The sequence below is a fragment of the Myotis daubentonii genome, chromosome 10, assembly GCF_963259705.1.
Source record: "Myotis daubentonii chromosome 10, mMyoDau2.1, whole genome shotgun sequence".
NCBI lineage: Eukaryota > Metazoa > Chordata > Mammalia > Chiroptera > Vespertilionidae > Myotis > Myotis daubentonii.
The window spans coordinates 70,069,909-70,087,451 of record NC_081849.1 but is presented as its reverse complement, the minus strand read 5'-3'; the positions used below and the strand labels follow the sequence as shown (position 1 = coordinate 70,087,451).

At 36.6% G+C, this 17,543-nt stretch overlaps 1 protein-coding gene across 6 annotated transcripts in view; it reads left to right on the top strand.

Annotated features, from left to right (window-relative positions):
* Positions 1–17,543, top strand: part of PHTF2 (putative homeodomain transcription factor 2) — a 111,855-nt gene that overhangs the window by 82,146 nt on the left and 12,166 nt on the right. For 4 of the 6 annotated variants that reach the window (XM_059712743.1, XM_059712742.1, XM_059712747.1 and 1 more), the window contains 5 exons: positions 2,911–3,129; positions 9,933–10,061; positions 12,140–12,412; positions 12,642–12,773; positions 15,653–15,739. In XM_059712743.1, coding sequence (XP_059568726.1) covers positions 2,911–3,129; positions 9,933–10,061; positions 12,140–12,412; positions 12,642–12,773; positions 15,653–15,739 — 840 coding nt within the window. The remainder of the gene's footprint in view (positions 1–2,910; positions 3,130–9,932; positions 10,062–12,139; positions 12,413–12,641; positions 12,774–15,652; positions 15,740–17,543) is intronic. The other 2 variants (XM_059712744.1, XM_059712745.1) reach the window with 2 other exon arrangements.

Below are 17,543 nucleotides of genomic sequence, written 5' to 3'. Positions count from 1 at the left end.
CTATACCTGGTTGGCTTCTTTCATTCACCTGTTGGGAAGATGATGGATTACTTGATTATCTGGGACATAGAAGGTATCCTGGGGAATTAATTGATAGCTTCGTTTAAGCATTTGCCTTATTTTCTTCTCTGTCCTGCTTTGTTGACTCTACAACTATCTTTCAATTTTTCTTTCCTATTGTAGATAAGATTGTCATCTAATAAAGATAGTATTTGATGGAAAGCACAATGCAGAAACTATGGGCTTCCAATCAAACTATTTAAATGACTTTGGAAAAATTATTTAACTTCTCTGAATCTCAGGTTCTGCCTGTGTAATGGGCGGGGGGGGGGGGGGGGGGGAGGAGAACAGCGCCATCAGATTGTTAGGATTAAATAAGATCATGCATAATTGCCTGACACAAAGCACTCATATTATAAATGCTTGTTCTTTTTAAATAAGTAATCCTCTCCTTTTCATTTGACTAGATGCTGTTTTAGCTATCTAAAGATTTGAAATAAGCAGAGCAAATCAAATTAAATGAGCTATTAAGTTGAGCTGTTTTTCCTCAGTTCTAAAATTTCCTATTTTTAGTCTGTAATCAGCAATTTGTAATGAAATTCAAAGTGGCCATTAATCACTTAAATATTGCAGATAAAATAGTGTTTGAAATGTAAGCAATTCTAGGCAATAATTTTTACATTATGCATTTGTAAAATGTCCTATTTATTAATCAGTATTTGGCAAAATACTTATATCAGGAATTATAGATATTTCCTTATTCTTGAAATCATGCATTAGTTTCAGTTAAACATTGGCCATTTAATCTGATACTTATTTCTGTATCTGATCAGCAAGTCTGCATCAGAATTAGTTATAGATAATAAGCTAGCTTTGTGAAAAAATTTAAATTGGCAATTACTGATTGCTTATTACTTCTGTCCTTATTATCTAATGAAAATTGTTATGATGAAAACTACTTATGTTTCAAGTATTCTGCTTGACAGTGAATCTGAAATATTTTTGGAGTGCTTTTTGTAAAAAAAACAAAACAAAACAAAAACGCAGACTGATTTTTACCCTTTTTTTGTAAATTTTTTTCTCTTTTATTTTTCTACTTGTTTTTCTATTCAATTTAAAATTTTTTTTTTTTTTTTACTTTTCTCTCAAACAATCCTGTCACAAATGCTCTGTCACACACTAAATATACATGGTGTCCCATTCTAATATACACAAGATAATTGTCAATAATATAACTCATTCAAGATATTGTGTTACCTGTGGTAAAGATGATTTTTGTCTTTGGTAGACTTACAGTGTATTTGAGAGTTTTGCTTTATTTGAATATACGAAATACATGAACATTTAATTAACACATATAATGTAGATGCTAGATAGCAAGACAAAATTTATTGTCAAATGAATATAATAATAACTCGCTGCAGGGACAAAGTATTCACTGTAAATGGAAGATTTTAAACTAACATTTGTTGGACCTCTGCTTTGTACAGGTTTGTATTAAAAACGATAGTGCTCATTTAATTTTTATTATCTCTTTAAGGTAGGTAGTTTTATTTCCCATTGTCATGGGCTAATTTTTCCCTTAAGTCTCTAAGGTAAGCCAGCTAGAAAGGGGTAGAGATGGTAATTTCCTGACACTTTGTTGAGTAGGCTTTAAAGGAGAGAAGGATTTATAATGAGAGGTAGGAATATAATGAGAGGCTGGAGTGGCAACGAACAAGGTGTGTTTAGGAGTTAAGGAATAGCCCATTGTCACTGGAAAAGAAGGCTGTGGTACTGAGAAGTGGAAAACAAGGTCCAAAAAATAGCCATTTGAAGAGAAGGGTGGTAGGTGAAGGAATTTGAACTTTATCCAGGAGAGCAGCAGTGGGAAGCCACAGAAGGATTTTGGTCAGAGGAGTGAAAGAACAGTTGTACTTTGGGAAAATTAATCTGTAAAGAGGGAGGCTTTTAGGTAGGGGTCAATTAGGAGGCTCTTATAGCAAACAAAGAATGAATGATATCTGGTGATAGCATAGAAAAGAGATAAATATAAAACATTTTAAAGGTAGAATTGACAAATCTTAGTGCCAGGATTGCTAAAATAAAATCTAAAAATTTCAGCATGCTTTGCTATAAGGATGGCTGTTATTCTTTATTCAGTAAAAGTTATTTTGAATTCATTTAAATTAACATTTTACTCAAAGCTATTTATTTTGTATATTAAAAACTAGGAAAATAGTAAATTTATTAGAAATTATTTAACTTCTTTCTTTTAGCTTTTACTTTCATATCATAGATTATCTCAAACACATAAATTGACACTTTGTAGCTATTCATGTGCTTGAGATAATCTATGATTATTTGTTCATTTTTTCAATTTATTGAACTTGTTTGAGAAACAAAGACAATAGATACATGGAATCTATTGTTGCTAAAATAGACTAAGAAAACTCCATTAAACCATCAATTAAAGTGGGTGACTATGCAGTCCATGTGAATGTAGACTAGTCTTTGCCTGCCTGAATTCTGAACTTTGTATAAAGTTTAAGAGAAAGAAGTCATTGGCGGGGGGCGGATGGGGGAGAGGAGGGCCAAGGGGGGGGGGGAGGGGGGGGGGGCAGGAAACATATGTAAAACTTTAGACAATGAGTGAATAAAAACAAAGAGAAAGAAGTAAAAAAAAAAGTCATAATCTTTGCATGCAAAGTAACACTTGAGCTGAAATGTGAAACAAATTTTGATATGAGGAAATTTTGTTACTCCTTAAAAATTAATATGTATTTTTAATGTTTTACTATCTATTTCACTGTTATTTGACAGTGTGTTTATTGTTTTAGCAAAAAGTAGCAATATTTGGTTCTAATAGAATCCTTTGAATTGGAAAGGGTACATAAATTGTATTAATGTCAAAGAATATCTTGATTTCAGGATGCCCCTAAATCGGGTACTAGTTGCAGCTCTCGCTGTTCAAGTTCCAGACAGGATTCTGAGAGCACAAGGCCAGAGTCTGAAACAGAAGATGTATTATGGGAAGACTTGTTACATTGTGCAGAATGCCGATCATCTTGTACCAGTGAGACAGATGTGGAAAATCCTCATGTTAATCCATGTGTGAAAAAAGAATATAGAGATGATCCTTTTCACCAGGTCGGTTTACAGTTGTCATGGGCTAATTTGTCCCTTAAGTCTCTAGGATGATTTTAATTTCTAGTAGTAAATTTAAGCCACTGGTGGTTTCTACAGGTTTTTCTCCTTTGAATGTACAAATTTTACAGAGGTGAAGAAAAAGCTTACACTCAATTAAAATATTCTGGTAAAAAAAAATTTTTAATGTGAGCTGTGGTCTGGCTTCATTGGAACATAGAATCTCATCATTTATGTTATGGTTATGTTTCTGACCTTGCAAACATGTTTCTGAGAAGTTGTTGATAAATGGAGTTTTATAAGTCAATTTGTGTTTTAGATGCAATAGTCTTTTTCTCATTCAACAGACTTCATGGTCAGATTTATTTATACCTGTGGTCTTAACTCCACTGTAAGATTGTAATTCACATATATTTCATGAATATCAGATTTGTATCTCCAAGTGCCTATAGTAGTGCTGTCGAATAGAAATATAATGAGAGTCACATATGTAATTTAAAAATTTCTGGTAGCTGCATTAAAAATGTTTTAAAAGGTGAAATTAATTTTAGTATCTTTTATTTAACCCTATATTCAAAATATCACTTCAACATATAACTAATATGAAAAATAATGAAATACATATATTTTTAATACGAAATGTCTTCAAAATCTATCACAGCACATCTGATTTGGACTAGTCACATTTCAAGTGCTCAGTAGCCACATGTGAGTAGGGTGTACTATATCGGACAACACAGGTCTGTGGGACATCTTCATTTGAATGTTTCACCATTGCCTCAGCTTTAACCAAATACACCACCTTCCCTCATAAATTTATTTTTCTTATGGCATATAAAATCTTGGTGAATTACATCTTCATTCATCTGCTCACTGTCCAGAAACCTGGTAGTCATTTAAAATCCTCACTGTTCTTACTTTCTTCTCTCTCTTATCCCAAGTCCTCATGAAATCCTAACAATGAAACCAACAAGTAAACTTAGAAAACTAGAGGTAGAAGGGAACTTCCTTAATCTGATAAAAGGTAGCTATCAAAGAACCTTCTAAAAACCTATATATTTAATGTTGAAATTTTAGGAGCATTTTTATTAAAAGCAGGAACAAGAGATGCCCATCATCACTGCTTTTTCTATTAAAATTCTACAGTATGTTTGTATGTCTCTGTTTTCAGTTGGACTTAGACAGATTTAAAGTTCACATTAAAGAACAAAATGTCAATAGCAGAAGCAATTTTGAAGAACTACAGGGAACTTTCCATATTGGATATAAAAATGTATTTTTTAAAATATAGTAGTTAAGGTAGTATGGTATAGGTATATGCTATAGACTGAATGTGTCCCCATCAAAATAAGATCGCATTTGGAGGTGGGCCTCTGGGAGGTAATTAGGCATGAGGGTGGAGCTTTGGGCCCCACCCCCTCTCCCAGAGATGTGAAATGTTTAAGCACATATGTGCATAGGAGAAAACCAGTAGGGAAGAATTAAAGAGGTACAGGAGAAAGTTAAATAATGTGTCTTATAATTCTAGTGGGAAAAGCCTAGTTAGGAAGCTTAAATTCCTCCTTGACAGGAAGAGAATACATCTTTTGTTGAAATAGGAGGAAGAAGAGTGCCTGAAACAAGTAAGATGATGAGAGAGTTGCTGCCTGATAATCTCTATTCTGTGAGTGCTGGAGGTTAGGGAGTCTGTTAACAATAAGAAGTGAGATGATGGGATAGGGGACTTGTGGATGGTGGTGAAGGCTTGAAGTTATCATTTGCAGGAAATGGGGGTAGTGGAGAGAGAGTATATGTATGCATCTATTCAAACCAATTAAAAAAGTCGAACTGTCACATTGTTGAGGATCCAGCTAGAATCTGAAACCATGAATTTGTAGTTGCTCGTTCCAGACAGTTGTGTGATATTCTCTGGAATATAGTTGTAATAATCATAACAATAGCAAGCATTTAATAAGCATTTACTAAAAGCTAGGCACTGCAATGTAATCTAGATGTATTATCTCATGTAATCCTCTCAACCTATAAGCAGTAGGGTTTATTTTTATTTTATAGCTGAGAAAATTTAGTCCCAGAATTAAATAACATACCCAAAGTCACACAGCATAGGTGTTCACTAAATAATTGCTATTCAAGAGACAGGAGAGGGGATGGTATACTGATTGAAAGAATGGATGTGGTAAGAGTCTAGCCATGTTGGATTGAGAAGGAAATGAAACCAAGAAGAGACTGATAGATTAGAAGATAGGTGTGTTCAAGGAAACAAGTGTTTTATTTTTATTTTTATTTTTAAATATATTTTATTGATTTTTTACAGAGAGGAAGGGAGAGAGATAGAGAGTTGGAAACATCGATGAGAGAGAAACATCGATCAGCTGCCTCCTGCACATCTCCTACTGGGGATGTGCCCGCAACCCAGGTACATGCCCTTGACCGGAATCGAACCCGGGACCTTTCAGTCCGCAGGCCGACGCTCTATCCACTGAGCCAAACTGGTTTCGGCAAGTGTTTTAGAATTGAAGGTTTTTGAGTCCTGGCAAGATGAGAGGTGTGGTTCAAGACTCATATTAGAAGTAGAGCAATTCTGTGTGGTGACAAGATCCAGGATGTGGCCATGGGAAATAGCTATAGTTCCCCAAGATTAAGTGAAAAAAGCAATGAACAGTTAATCCTTGAGAATGGGGTTGATCCATGTGTCATTTGCATATTCATCTAAGTCACCGAGATGATAACTAGAATTGACCTGTAAGAAAATGGCTGTGAACTATTTCCCCAGAGATACCAGCTGCATAGAAGCAGGGACCATGTGTTCTTTTGCTCATTGTTGTGTCACACAGTGCCTGGTACATAGTAGGTGTTTAATAAATATAAGTTGAGTGAATGAGTTAAATGAAATAAACATTTTTCAAAGCATGCTGATTAGGCCTTTCTTAAATGATTAAAAAATTATTTTTAATGAATGCTATACAGAATAAAATTGCCCAAAATGTTTCACATCATTCTGCTCTTTTTTTGATAAGATGAAGATTTTTTAAATTTTCTACTCTGCATGTCTAATAGTATTCTAGGTTTCCATTGGTTTTGCTTTTGGGTGAAAAACTTGATTTTACATACATTTCTTATTCTCAGATTTCTGAAAAATAAGCTCAAGTTTTCAGTTTTACTAATAGCCATGTAATTGAAATTGGCTCCCTTTAGTGAAAAGCTACCAGTTTTTTTCTTGTACAGGCAGTCCTTGGGCTATGTCAGACGCGACGTACATCGTTTCGTGCTTATGTCGCCATCTCCCATTATTTATTAAAAAAAAGTTCCATCATTTCGACATATGTACATATGTGCATTATGTTTTTTATAATTTATTTACCACAAGTAAAGGTCAGGAATTGTTATCTTTCTTTTAAATTTTTTTACTGTTTTACTTCATTACTGCTGTGTCTGTGCTCCATGTGAGTGACGTAGGTGCTTATGTAGGTGGGTTCTGACTTACTGCGGATGCGTTACGTCGCACCTTAGGAACGGATCTCCGACGTAACCCGAGGACCTACTGTATTTGGTTTGGAGGACCCTTTTCTGCCTACTTAAGACTCAAAAATCTCTTATGAAGAAACATTGAGCATTTGAATCAGTATGTTCTTGTCGGGATGACCAAATCTGTTTTTGTTTTATTTTCTTTGTAAATAGTAACAAACATTTCTATAGGAGAAAATTTTCTTCCTCTAGTCATGGCTGAGTGTATAATAAAATATAAAGCCATATTCAAGTGAAATTCATCTTTCAGTAGGGAAAGCCAGATTTTAATAGATACAGTTCCCACAGGTGGAAACTCCAGTAAAGCAGTTGTCATGGTGAATTTATTTGAAACAAAACCTGCCACCATTTTTTATGATTTTAGGCAATTTTGAATGAACAAGGAGCAGTTAAGAATTAGAATGAGGATAAAAAACAATCACTAAAAGAGTTCCAAATTTAAATTTGAAAAGCATACAAAGAAGAACCTATGTGATAACATTATACAATGGAATTATTTACTTCCATGTTTTCCCTGAACCTTTTAATTTATTTTTATTTTTTAAAATATATTTTATTGATATTTTTACAGAGAGGAAGGGAGAGGGATAGAGAGTTAGAAACATCGATGAGAGAGAAACATTGATCAGCTGCCTCCTACACACTCCCTACTGGGGATGTGCCCACAACCAAGGTACATGCCCTTGACCGGAATCAAACCTGGGACCCTTCAGTCCGCAGGCTGATGCTCTATCCACTGAGCCAAACCGGTTAGGGCTGAACCTTTTTAAAAAAGTGTTTCATGTAATGCTGCTCTCCATACATTTAGGCAGTACATGTTTCAACAAGAATGTTTTTCAGAATACATACATTTGACAAACACATACACAGGTATAGGGCTTTTTAAGTAACTTTTTCTCTTCTGTTTTGCCTTTCTAGAAATAAGACAGTGATAAATCTACTTAGAGTAACTGGGAAGGTAGCTGGGCAAAATGAGTACTTTGGGAAGGAGAGTGAAGAACTGCTTGATTTCTGTTTCTGGACCTGCATCATATTGAAATGCCTTGCTTCATGTAGTCGGAAAACCTTTAATTCACTGTTACAGACTGAGAGTTAAGAAATAAGTTAAAATGCCTGTGTGTCAGTGGTTGAAATCTGTTGCCTCTCAGGCTTAACACTTTCCATTCAGCTTCTTGCAGTTGTTCCTAGCTTTTTAGTTTCATTGTTTCATAATTATTAAACTTCCAAGAAAAGTTTGATACATATTTCAATGCAAATTATTTCTATCCCAGACTAGAATATTTTGTTTGAAGATAAATTATGGAACATCATCTGATGAAAATAGTTAATTACCAGTATCTCATAACTTAAGAGCTATGATGAAACATAGCTCTTATATGTTTCAGTAGTAAAATATATGCTATGAAGGTTAATGTATATTAAAATACTATGTATTTGGGAAAGATAAATATTTAGAGGCAACCTCTTGATAGTCAAATAACTACATGGAAAGAGCTTTGTCAATAGCATGACTACTGGCATTATGGTTTGCCTGTAATTATTCACCAGTTTTTATGCTGTTTATAGTAAACATGGTATATATAGCTTGACATAAAGAAAATTAGTGTATGAGGTAGAATAATTTCCTTATCTCTTTTCTTACATATTGTTGACTTACTATTTTATACCTTTAATTGAAATTAATCAATGCAACTTTACTCCCCCCAGAGCAGTAGTTCTCAACCTTCTGGCCCTTTAAATACAGTTCTTCACGTTGTGACCCAACGTGAGGGTCACATTGCTACTTCATTAGCATAAAATTATTTTCGTTGCTACTTCATTAACTGTAATGTTGCTACTGTTATGAATCGTAATGTAAATATCTGATATGCAGGATGGTCTTAGGCGACCCCTGTGAAAGGGTCGTTTGACCCCCAAAGGGGTTGCGACCCACAGGTTGAGAACCGCTGCCCTAGAGGAAAATATATTCCTTACATTTACAGAAACATGTCTTTATCCTATTTGAATCATATTTTGTCCTCCAAAGAATAAATATAACTAGAGTAGATTATTCTGTTCATTGTTAGAAGTTATTTTAATGAAATATGTTATAAAAATAAGTTAGAAAGACTATGTCAGTGATGGCGAACCTTTTGAGATTGGAGTGTCAGCATTTTGAAAAACCCTAACTTAACTCTGGTGCCGTGTCACATATAGAAATTTTTTGATATTTGCAACCATAGTAAAACAAAGACTTACATTTTTGATATTTATTTTATATATTTAAATGCCATTTAACAAAGAAAAATCAACCAAAAAAATGAGTTTGCGTGTCACCTCTGACACGCGTGTCATAGGTTCACCATCACTGGATTATGTCAACAAAGAAATTCATCCAATCCATTCTGGGTCTAATCTTTCAGTGTTATTTCTCCTAGCAATATCTGGTACTACAAAAATTATTGTTTCATCAATTTTGTTGCTATCTTTAACTCCCAACTATCCTATTTTGAAATTTTATTTCTTTAATTATAGATCTAAAGCAAACAAACATAAGCCTGTGATTCTTTTTATTAAGCTTTCAATTTTTCTTTTTACCTTTTTTTATTTCTTGAAACATTGAGAAATACTTGGGAGAGTACTTCTAGTTATTTGTGCTTTGCAATATTTGCTCTGAGGAACAGAAACTTAAATTGATCCTTTGGAGAAATGCTAGATTAAAGTATCAGAAAAGTCAAGTATTAACGGTAGGTGTGTGAGGAAGGGCCTCTTTCAGCATGAGATTGTATCACTATTTAATCTATCAAAGAGGTTCAAATCTCAGCTGTCATTGTTTTTTATTGAATGATCATAAGTTGGACAATTAGTAATATGAACAATGTGATATCTGTTTGTCTATGTATATTATTAGCTATATAGATAGGTTGACAACTAAGTGCTTTTGCTGACATATTTTAGAGTATTTTTGAACAATATATTGCCTAATATCTGTTACAGAAAGTTTTTAACTTATGCATTTTTATAACTGTAATATCTTATGGCTTCTGTTTAATGTATATGCTAATTTTAAGAATTTTAGTGTCATTGAAATTCTGTGTGTATAAATACCGATATAGCTATGCACATAAATGTACATTCTATTTATAAAAGATAAATGCATTCACCTATTTCTACTTTTTACTTGTAATGTAGTTAAAGTTTGTGTGTGTGTATACATATATATGCATATGTATGTATATATGTTTGTTTTATTTATGAAATGAGATAACTGTATTTACCAATTTCTTTTTATTTTTTTATAGAGTCATTTGCCCTGGCTCCACAGTTCCCACCCAGGATTAGAAAAAATAAGTGCTATAGTATGGGAAGGAAATGACTGTAAGAAAGCAGATATGTCTGTACTTGAAATCAGTGGAATGATTATGAACAGAGTAAGTTTTCAAATTTTATTCTTTTAGTTCAAGGATAAAACAGTGATTATTAATATCCTATATAATAAAAGCCTAATATGCTAAGTGTCCAACTGTTTGACTGTTCAACCAGTCGCTGTGATGCATACTGACCACCAGGGGACAGACACTCCAACCGGTAGGTTAGCTTGCTGCTGGGGTCTGGTTGATTGGGACTGGGCAAGATGGCCAGACACGCCCTGGAGCCCTCCCTCGGTCCCTCCCTGGTCCTGATTGTGCACCGGTGGGGTCCCTTGGCCTGGCCTGAAGGGATCGGGCTGAAACCGACTCTCCGACACACCCCGAGGGGCCCCAGATTGCAAGAGCGCACAGGCCAGGTCGAGGGACCCCACTGGTGCATGAATCTGTGCACCGGGCCTCTAGTATTAAATAATTACTGCAATGTTATGTTTATAACCTACTCACCTCACTTTTCAACCTGAAAAAAAGTTATTTGTATTTTTCTTTGTCATTGATTTAAACAGTGATATCACTCTCACCTTTTATTGTTTTCATTCTTGCAACCAAGAATAGATACAATCTAAAATTTTCTTCTTTTATGTTATTCTTTCTTTTGTTTTCCGTGGATCAAATTGAGGAGCTGCTAGATATATACAGTTTTGATGATATTTATTTTTCTTTATCACCCATCTTGGCTCATTTATTTATTAGTACCCAGAACATTAAACAATTCAAACAGAAGATTTGTGTTGATACTTCCTTGCCTAATTAAATGTATAGAAGTAATGCAGCTAGGGGTAAACATCTTGAGTAGTTGGAAGTAGAGTTAGATGAGAATACTGTGGATTTCAATTTTAGTCTTTATTACTTTTTTTAAAAAATCAGATCATTGCTACTTTTAAAGTTTTACGTGATTCCTCTGGACGTCTAGTCATGATTTAACTTGCAGTTCTAAATTTCTTGTGCATTGCTATGCTAGAACCTTTGTACACACTTCATGTGGGACAGGAATTAAAATAACTGGGTATAGAAATTGATCTACTTCCTCTTTCATGTCTCAGTGTGAGCAATGAAATGCTATCAACAAGGAATATCTAGTTGGTGTTCTATATTTTAACTGTCTGTGAGCTAGCAGATTATGGAATGATAAAAAGTTACCTAAGTGATATTTAAGGTTTCTCCCAGTTCTACCATTCTTATATTTTCCCATTACTTAAATTTTAGTTTCCTTTTTTATAATTACCCTACCATCTTTTCCCTTTTCTTTCTTTCTTTTATATATATATATATATATATATATATATATATATATATATATATATATATATATATATATATATTATTGATTTTTTACAGAGAGGAAGGGAGAGAGATAGAGAGCTAGAAACATCACTGAGAGAGAAACATTGATCAGCTGCCTCCTGCACATCTCCCACTGGGGATGTGCCCGCAACCCAGGTACATGCCCTTGACCGGAATCGAACCTGGGACCTTTCAGTCCGCAGGCCGACGCTCTATCCACTGAGCCAAACCGGTTTTGGCCCCTTTTCTTATTTAATTGTACCCGCTCTAACATTTTCTCTCTTCTAAATGGTTTTAGAATTTAAAGAGAGAGATATCCATTTGTATATTGAGCTCTTTGAAGAAAATACAAATCACAAATTTATTGAATAATTAAATATAATTCTAGATTTTTTTCTTTAATGAACTAAATTTAAGTGGATGTGAGATCTCATTCTTTTTAATATTGCAGTATTTGTGAATATTTCTAACTTTTGAAATAATGAGATACATATAATTTATTTTTAAGATCTGGGTAAGACCAAGATAGTTAATCCTTTTTGCATCTACTTAGTGAATTAGAGATCTGATAATGAACTATTTTTGAACACTGAAGAAATAATGATTTACTTTTTACACATTATAGGCTCTTCAACTTTGAGTAAATTTAATTTTTATTATTCATTTAGTAAAACTAATACATTTTAACAAACTGATTATATATTGCTATAAATAAAATCATGCTTAATAGAAATTCATTGTACTGTAGGTAAAATTTGTGTAAGTTTTTTTTCTCTTTCTTTTTTCTCTCTATAAAGGTGAATAGCCATATACCAGGAATAGGATACCAGATTTTTGGAAATGCAATCTCTCTTATCCTGGGTTTAACTCCGTTTGTTTTCCGACTCTCCCAAGCTACAGACTTGGAACAGCTCACTACACATTCGGCTTCTGAACTTTACGCGATTGCATTCGGTTCTAATGAAGATGCCATAGTGCTTTCTATGGTTATTATAAGTTTTGTGGTTCGTGTGTCTCTTGTGTGGATTTTCTTTTTTTTGCTCTGTGTAGCAGAAAGAACTTATAAACAGGTGAGTATATATAGACTTCTGAAGAGAGAACATCTTATCCTTTTCCTTGTTCAAAGTATTCTTGAAGTATTTCAGTATTTCATTAAATCAATCTGAGCTGCTAATTCTTTTCTCGTTTTGTTTTTAATAGTACTTAACTAAATAAAATTCTAACAGTCCATATTTTGTTGATTTTTGTTTTTTCATGGTAATATACTTGAAATTAATGCTTGCCTTTTGTCTTTTTTAGCGCTTACTTTTTGCAAAGCTCTTTGGACATTTAACATCGGCAAGGAGGGCTCGAAAATCTGAGGTTCCTCATTTCCGGTTGAAGAAAGTACAAAATATAAAAATGTGGCTATCACTTCGGTCCTATCTTAAGGTAGAGTGGTAGTGACAAAAGTACTCTTAAATGTGCTGGCTTCCTCTCAGGTTTCCTTTTCTTTGTCAATATGTAGGTATGTCTAGATGTGTATTCACATAAGTCCTCACACAGTGCTGTGTGTTCTTTATGCTCCGTATGCAGAAATCCAAGATAAATGTTTAACTGGTTCTTTATAGTAAAGCACCTGAAGTCTAAAAGGCTTAAATGTATTTGAGGTAGATAATTCAAGATCAAGTTGTCCTTAATTTATCTTTGTTCATAAATCTCACCAACTTCTACTCATTCAAAAGCTAGATTAAAGATTTGGTTTCTACCTAAAATGGTTGTCAAAAGCCAGTAGAGGGAGCCCACTGCTTAGAAAAGAGTTTTTAAAAACTCTGTAATCAGAATCACCTCAGTGAAGTGGCCTATTGCTATTTAAAAATACTAGCTTACAATTCTAAGCCATTCTTTTCATGCTGTTCTTTTCTTTAATCTTGTTAAATAACCTTTCTAATTATAGAAGTAGATTTAAAAAACACATCTCAATGTGTTTGGGAAACATCTTTTTTTTTTTTTTAATATTTTATTGATTTTTTACAGAGAGGAAAGGAGAGAGATAGAGAGTTAGAAACATCGATGAGAGAGAAACATCGATCAGCCGCCTCCTGCACATCTCCTACTGGGGATGTGCCTGCAACCCAGGTACATGCCCTTGACCGGAATCGAACCTGGGACCTTTCAGTCCGCAGGCTGACGCTCTATACACTGAGCCAAACCGGTTTCGGCATTTGGGAAACATCTTAATAAATTTTAGGAAAACACTAAGGATTATTTATTTGTTGCATTAAGTAGCAATGAATTTCATTATATATGAAGTTACCTAAAGACCAAATATCCTCTAACATACCTAGATCTTTAATGCTTATTTTGTTCTTTTTAAAAAAATCTTTATTGTTAAAAGTATTATATGTCCCCTTATTTCCCCCATAACACTTTTTTTTTTTTATTGCTTAAAGTATTACAAAGGGTATTACATATGTATCCATTTTATCCCCCCGCCCTAGACAGTCCCCTAGCCTCCCCTATCACCCAGTGTCTTATGTCCATTGGTTATGCTTATATGCATGCATACAAGTCCTTTAGTTGATCTCTTACCCCCCTACCTCCTGCCCCCCAACCCTCCCCGGCCTTCCCGCTGCAGCTCGACAATCTGTTTGAGGCAGCTAACACTTTTTATTTTGAAGCAACAATGAAAGAAGTGAAAATTTTTTTGCACTGTTTATCTAGCTTTCTATTTAAAATATTCATTATTCTGCTTATTTAACTTATTAAATTCAACTAACTTAATCTCCATTGGAAAATGTTACAAATTGGCGTAGATTATTTTTTGTCACTGTGACATTTCTGTTGTAAAGAGGGATGAATATGTCTTTGTTGCATGGCTTAGTGAGAAGCCACACCAAATTTCCCTTCTTTATCAACGCTACGTAGGTATTACATTCTTTTCTACGTTGATTACTTTATTCAGTAAACATTTATTTAATGTTAACCATGTGCCATCCACTACCCATGAGATGAAATTCTCTACCCTCATGAGCTTGCACTTCAGTGACATTTAACCCCAGACCTATGAATTATCTTTGAAATTTACTTTCTTCTCTTGCATTTCCAACATCCAATTTGTCACCAATTTCCACCCATTTTGCTTCCAAAATATAACTTGAGTTTATTTACTTACATTTGTTTCCTTTTCCATCACCTTAATTGAAAACAATTTGGGCTACTGGAGTTGCCTCTTAACTGGCCTTCCAGCATTCAGAGTTCCTCGTTCCAATACTTTCTTCATTCTGTCAACAGAGATCTTTTTTAAAAATGTAGATTTGACCATATACTTCTTAAAATTTTTTGGAGATTCTCCATTGCCCTTAGGATAAAGAATAAAATCTGACAGGGCTTATAATACCCTTAATGACCCAGCTCTTGCCATTAATCTGTCTTTCTTTCTTCCTACATTCCAGCCACACAAAACTGCTTCAGTTCTTTGAATGCACTATGATCATTCCTGTTCTGTGCTCTTCCTTCCACCAAACCATTGTCATGTGCCATCTTAGTTTGGTATAAATATCACTTTCTTAGGGAAATCTTCCCAGGCTCACACAATCTTGTATTTGGGGGTTAGAAGGGTGGGCCTGGAAAGATCTCTCTAAGGAAGTGATATTTACATAAAACTCCCAATTTTCTCAACGCATCCTATACTTTTCTTTCATAGCACTTATCACAACTTACACATATATCTGTGATTTTGAAATTGATGCCTGACTCCCTAATAATGAAGGTAGGGACTGTGTCTGTTTTGTTCTCTGCTGTGTTTCTACCCCTAGCACAGTATTTCATTCTGAGCAGGTGCTTAAGAAACATTTGTTGAATGAATAGTGTTTGTAAAGTGAAATATTTGGAAGTTATGCTAAGAATTGTAGGCTATATATTCACCATTTCCACTGTGTTGCAAATCCTTAGGAAATAGTAACACTTAAATAAAAACTCATCTAACAAATTAGGTGTATTTTCAACATTATAAGTTACTAGAGGCCTGGTGCATGAATTCGTGCACGGGTGAAGTCCAGCCGGCCTGGGCGAGGGGATGTGGAGGTTGGCTGATCGGGGTTGAGGCTGGTGGGGGGAAGGGCTGTGGGTGGTTGGCTGGCTGGCCGGCCTGCCCTGCCCCCTGATCGAACTCCCAGTCAAACTCTTGGTGTAGGGGACCATTTGCATATTAGCCTTTTATTATATAGGATGATCAACCTATAGGGATGGATAAGCACCTTAATTGAAAGCATGAAATTGACTGCTAATTAGTAAATGTATTTAAAAGTGTTTTCCCTTTTTTCCCCCAGCGTCGAGGTCCTCAGCGATCAGTTGATGTAATAGTTTCCTCTGCTTTCTTGTTGACTATCTCAGTTGTATTTATCTGTTGTGCCCAGGTGAGTTACCTTGTTCTGTGTAGAAATTAGATAATCAGACCTACAAATATTCAGCTTCAAACGTTTTCTAATAAAAAATAATGAAAACAATAATATAAGTAAACCTAGTCACACAATTTTGAAATTGGCTTTTTGCAGTTTATTATTTTTTCAATAGAATAAATAAAGGGAATATTTGGAAGTTATTCATTTATGTGTCACACTAGTGGCTGGCATTTTCTCAGATGTGTATTGATTGGACATATGATAATTAGTTTTTGCCATTAATTCACCTGGTTATATTTATTTCCCAAAACAAACTTATGAGTGACTATAGTTATCAATTGTTTCATACTGGGTTTTTGTTGTTGTTGTTGTTTAAACATATAGTTTATTGATTTTTTTACAGAGAGGAAGGGAGAGGGATAGAGAGTTAGAAATATCGATGAGAGAGAAACATTGAACAGCTGCCTCCTGCACACCCCCTACTGAGGATGTGCCTGCACCAAGGTACATGCCCTTGGCCAGAATCGAACCTGGGACCCTTCAGTCCACAGGCCAACGCTCTATCCACTGAGCCAAACCAATTAGGGCATGTTTCATACTGTTTTACATGAATCCCTGCTTTACTCACATTTAGCATTTATTATTTTATACCTTACTAGGGGCCCGGTGCACGAAATTCGTGCACTGGGTGGGGGGGGGTCCCTCAGCCCAGCCTGCCCCCTCTCACATACTGGGAGCCCTCAGGCGTTGACCCCATCACCCTCCAATCGCAGGATCGGCCCCTTGCCCAGGCCTGACGCCTCTGACAGAGGTGTCAGGCCTGGGCAGGGGACCCTCATTACCCCCCATCACTCGTTCTGCTCCCAGCCCAGGCCTGTTGCCTCTGGCCCAGGCATCAGGCCTGGACAGGGGACCCTTAGACCCCTCCGATTGCTGGCTCTGCCCCTTGCCCAGGCCTGATGCCTCAGCCAGAGGCGTAGACCCCCATCACCCTCTGATCACCTGATCGGCCCCTTGCCCAGGCCTGACGCCTCCGCCAGAGGTGTCAGGCTTGGACAGGGGACCCCCATCTCCCCCCGATCACTGGCTCTGGCCCCCGCCCAGGCCTGAGGCCTCTGGCCCAGGAATCATGCCTGGGCAGGGGACCCCCATCTCCCTATGATCGCTTGCTCCACCCCCCGCCCAAGCCTGACGCTTCCGACCCAGGCTTCAGGCCTGGGCAAGGGGACCATCATCTCCCCACAATCCCCGGCTCAGCCCCCCGCCCAGGCCTGATGCCTCGGCCAGAGGAGTTGACCCTCATCACCCTCCGATCACCAATCACCGGATCGGCCCCTTGACCAGGCCTGAGGCCTCCGGCAGAGGTGTCAGGCCTGGGCAGGGGACCCCCAGCTCCCCGCGGTTGCAGGCTCCGCCCCTGCCCAGGCCTAACACCTCTGGCTGAGGCGTCGGCTCGGGCAGCGGGGACCCGCAGCTGCAGCGGCCCCGCGATCGTGGGCTCCGCTTTAGGCCCAGGCCAGGGACCCCTAGCTCCCGGGACTGCCAGCTTCGACCATGTCCAGCTCCCATCGCTGGCTCCCCCCCTACTTCCTGCTATTACTGGCCAGGGCGGAAAAGGCACCTGATTCTCCGATCATGGCTGGGGGGCCAGGGCCCAGGGCCGCCTTTGCCCTGCCCCCCAGCTCTTAGCTCCCCCCTGGGTTTCCGATCACTGTCAGTGGCAGGGGGCTTCTTCCTGCTTTCCCTTTCGCCTCCCTGCATTGTGCCTACGTATGCAAATTAACGACCATCTTGTTGGCAGTTAACTGCCAATCTTAGT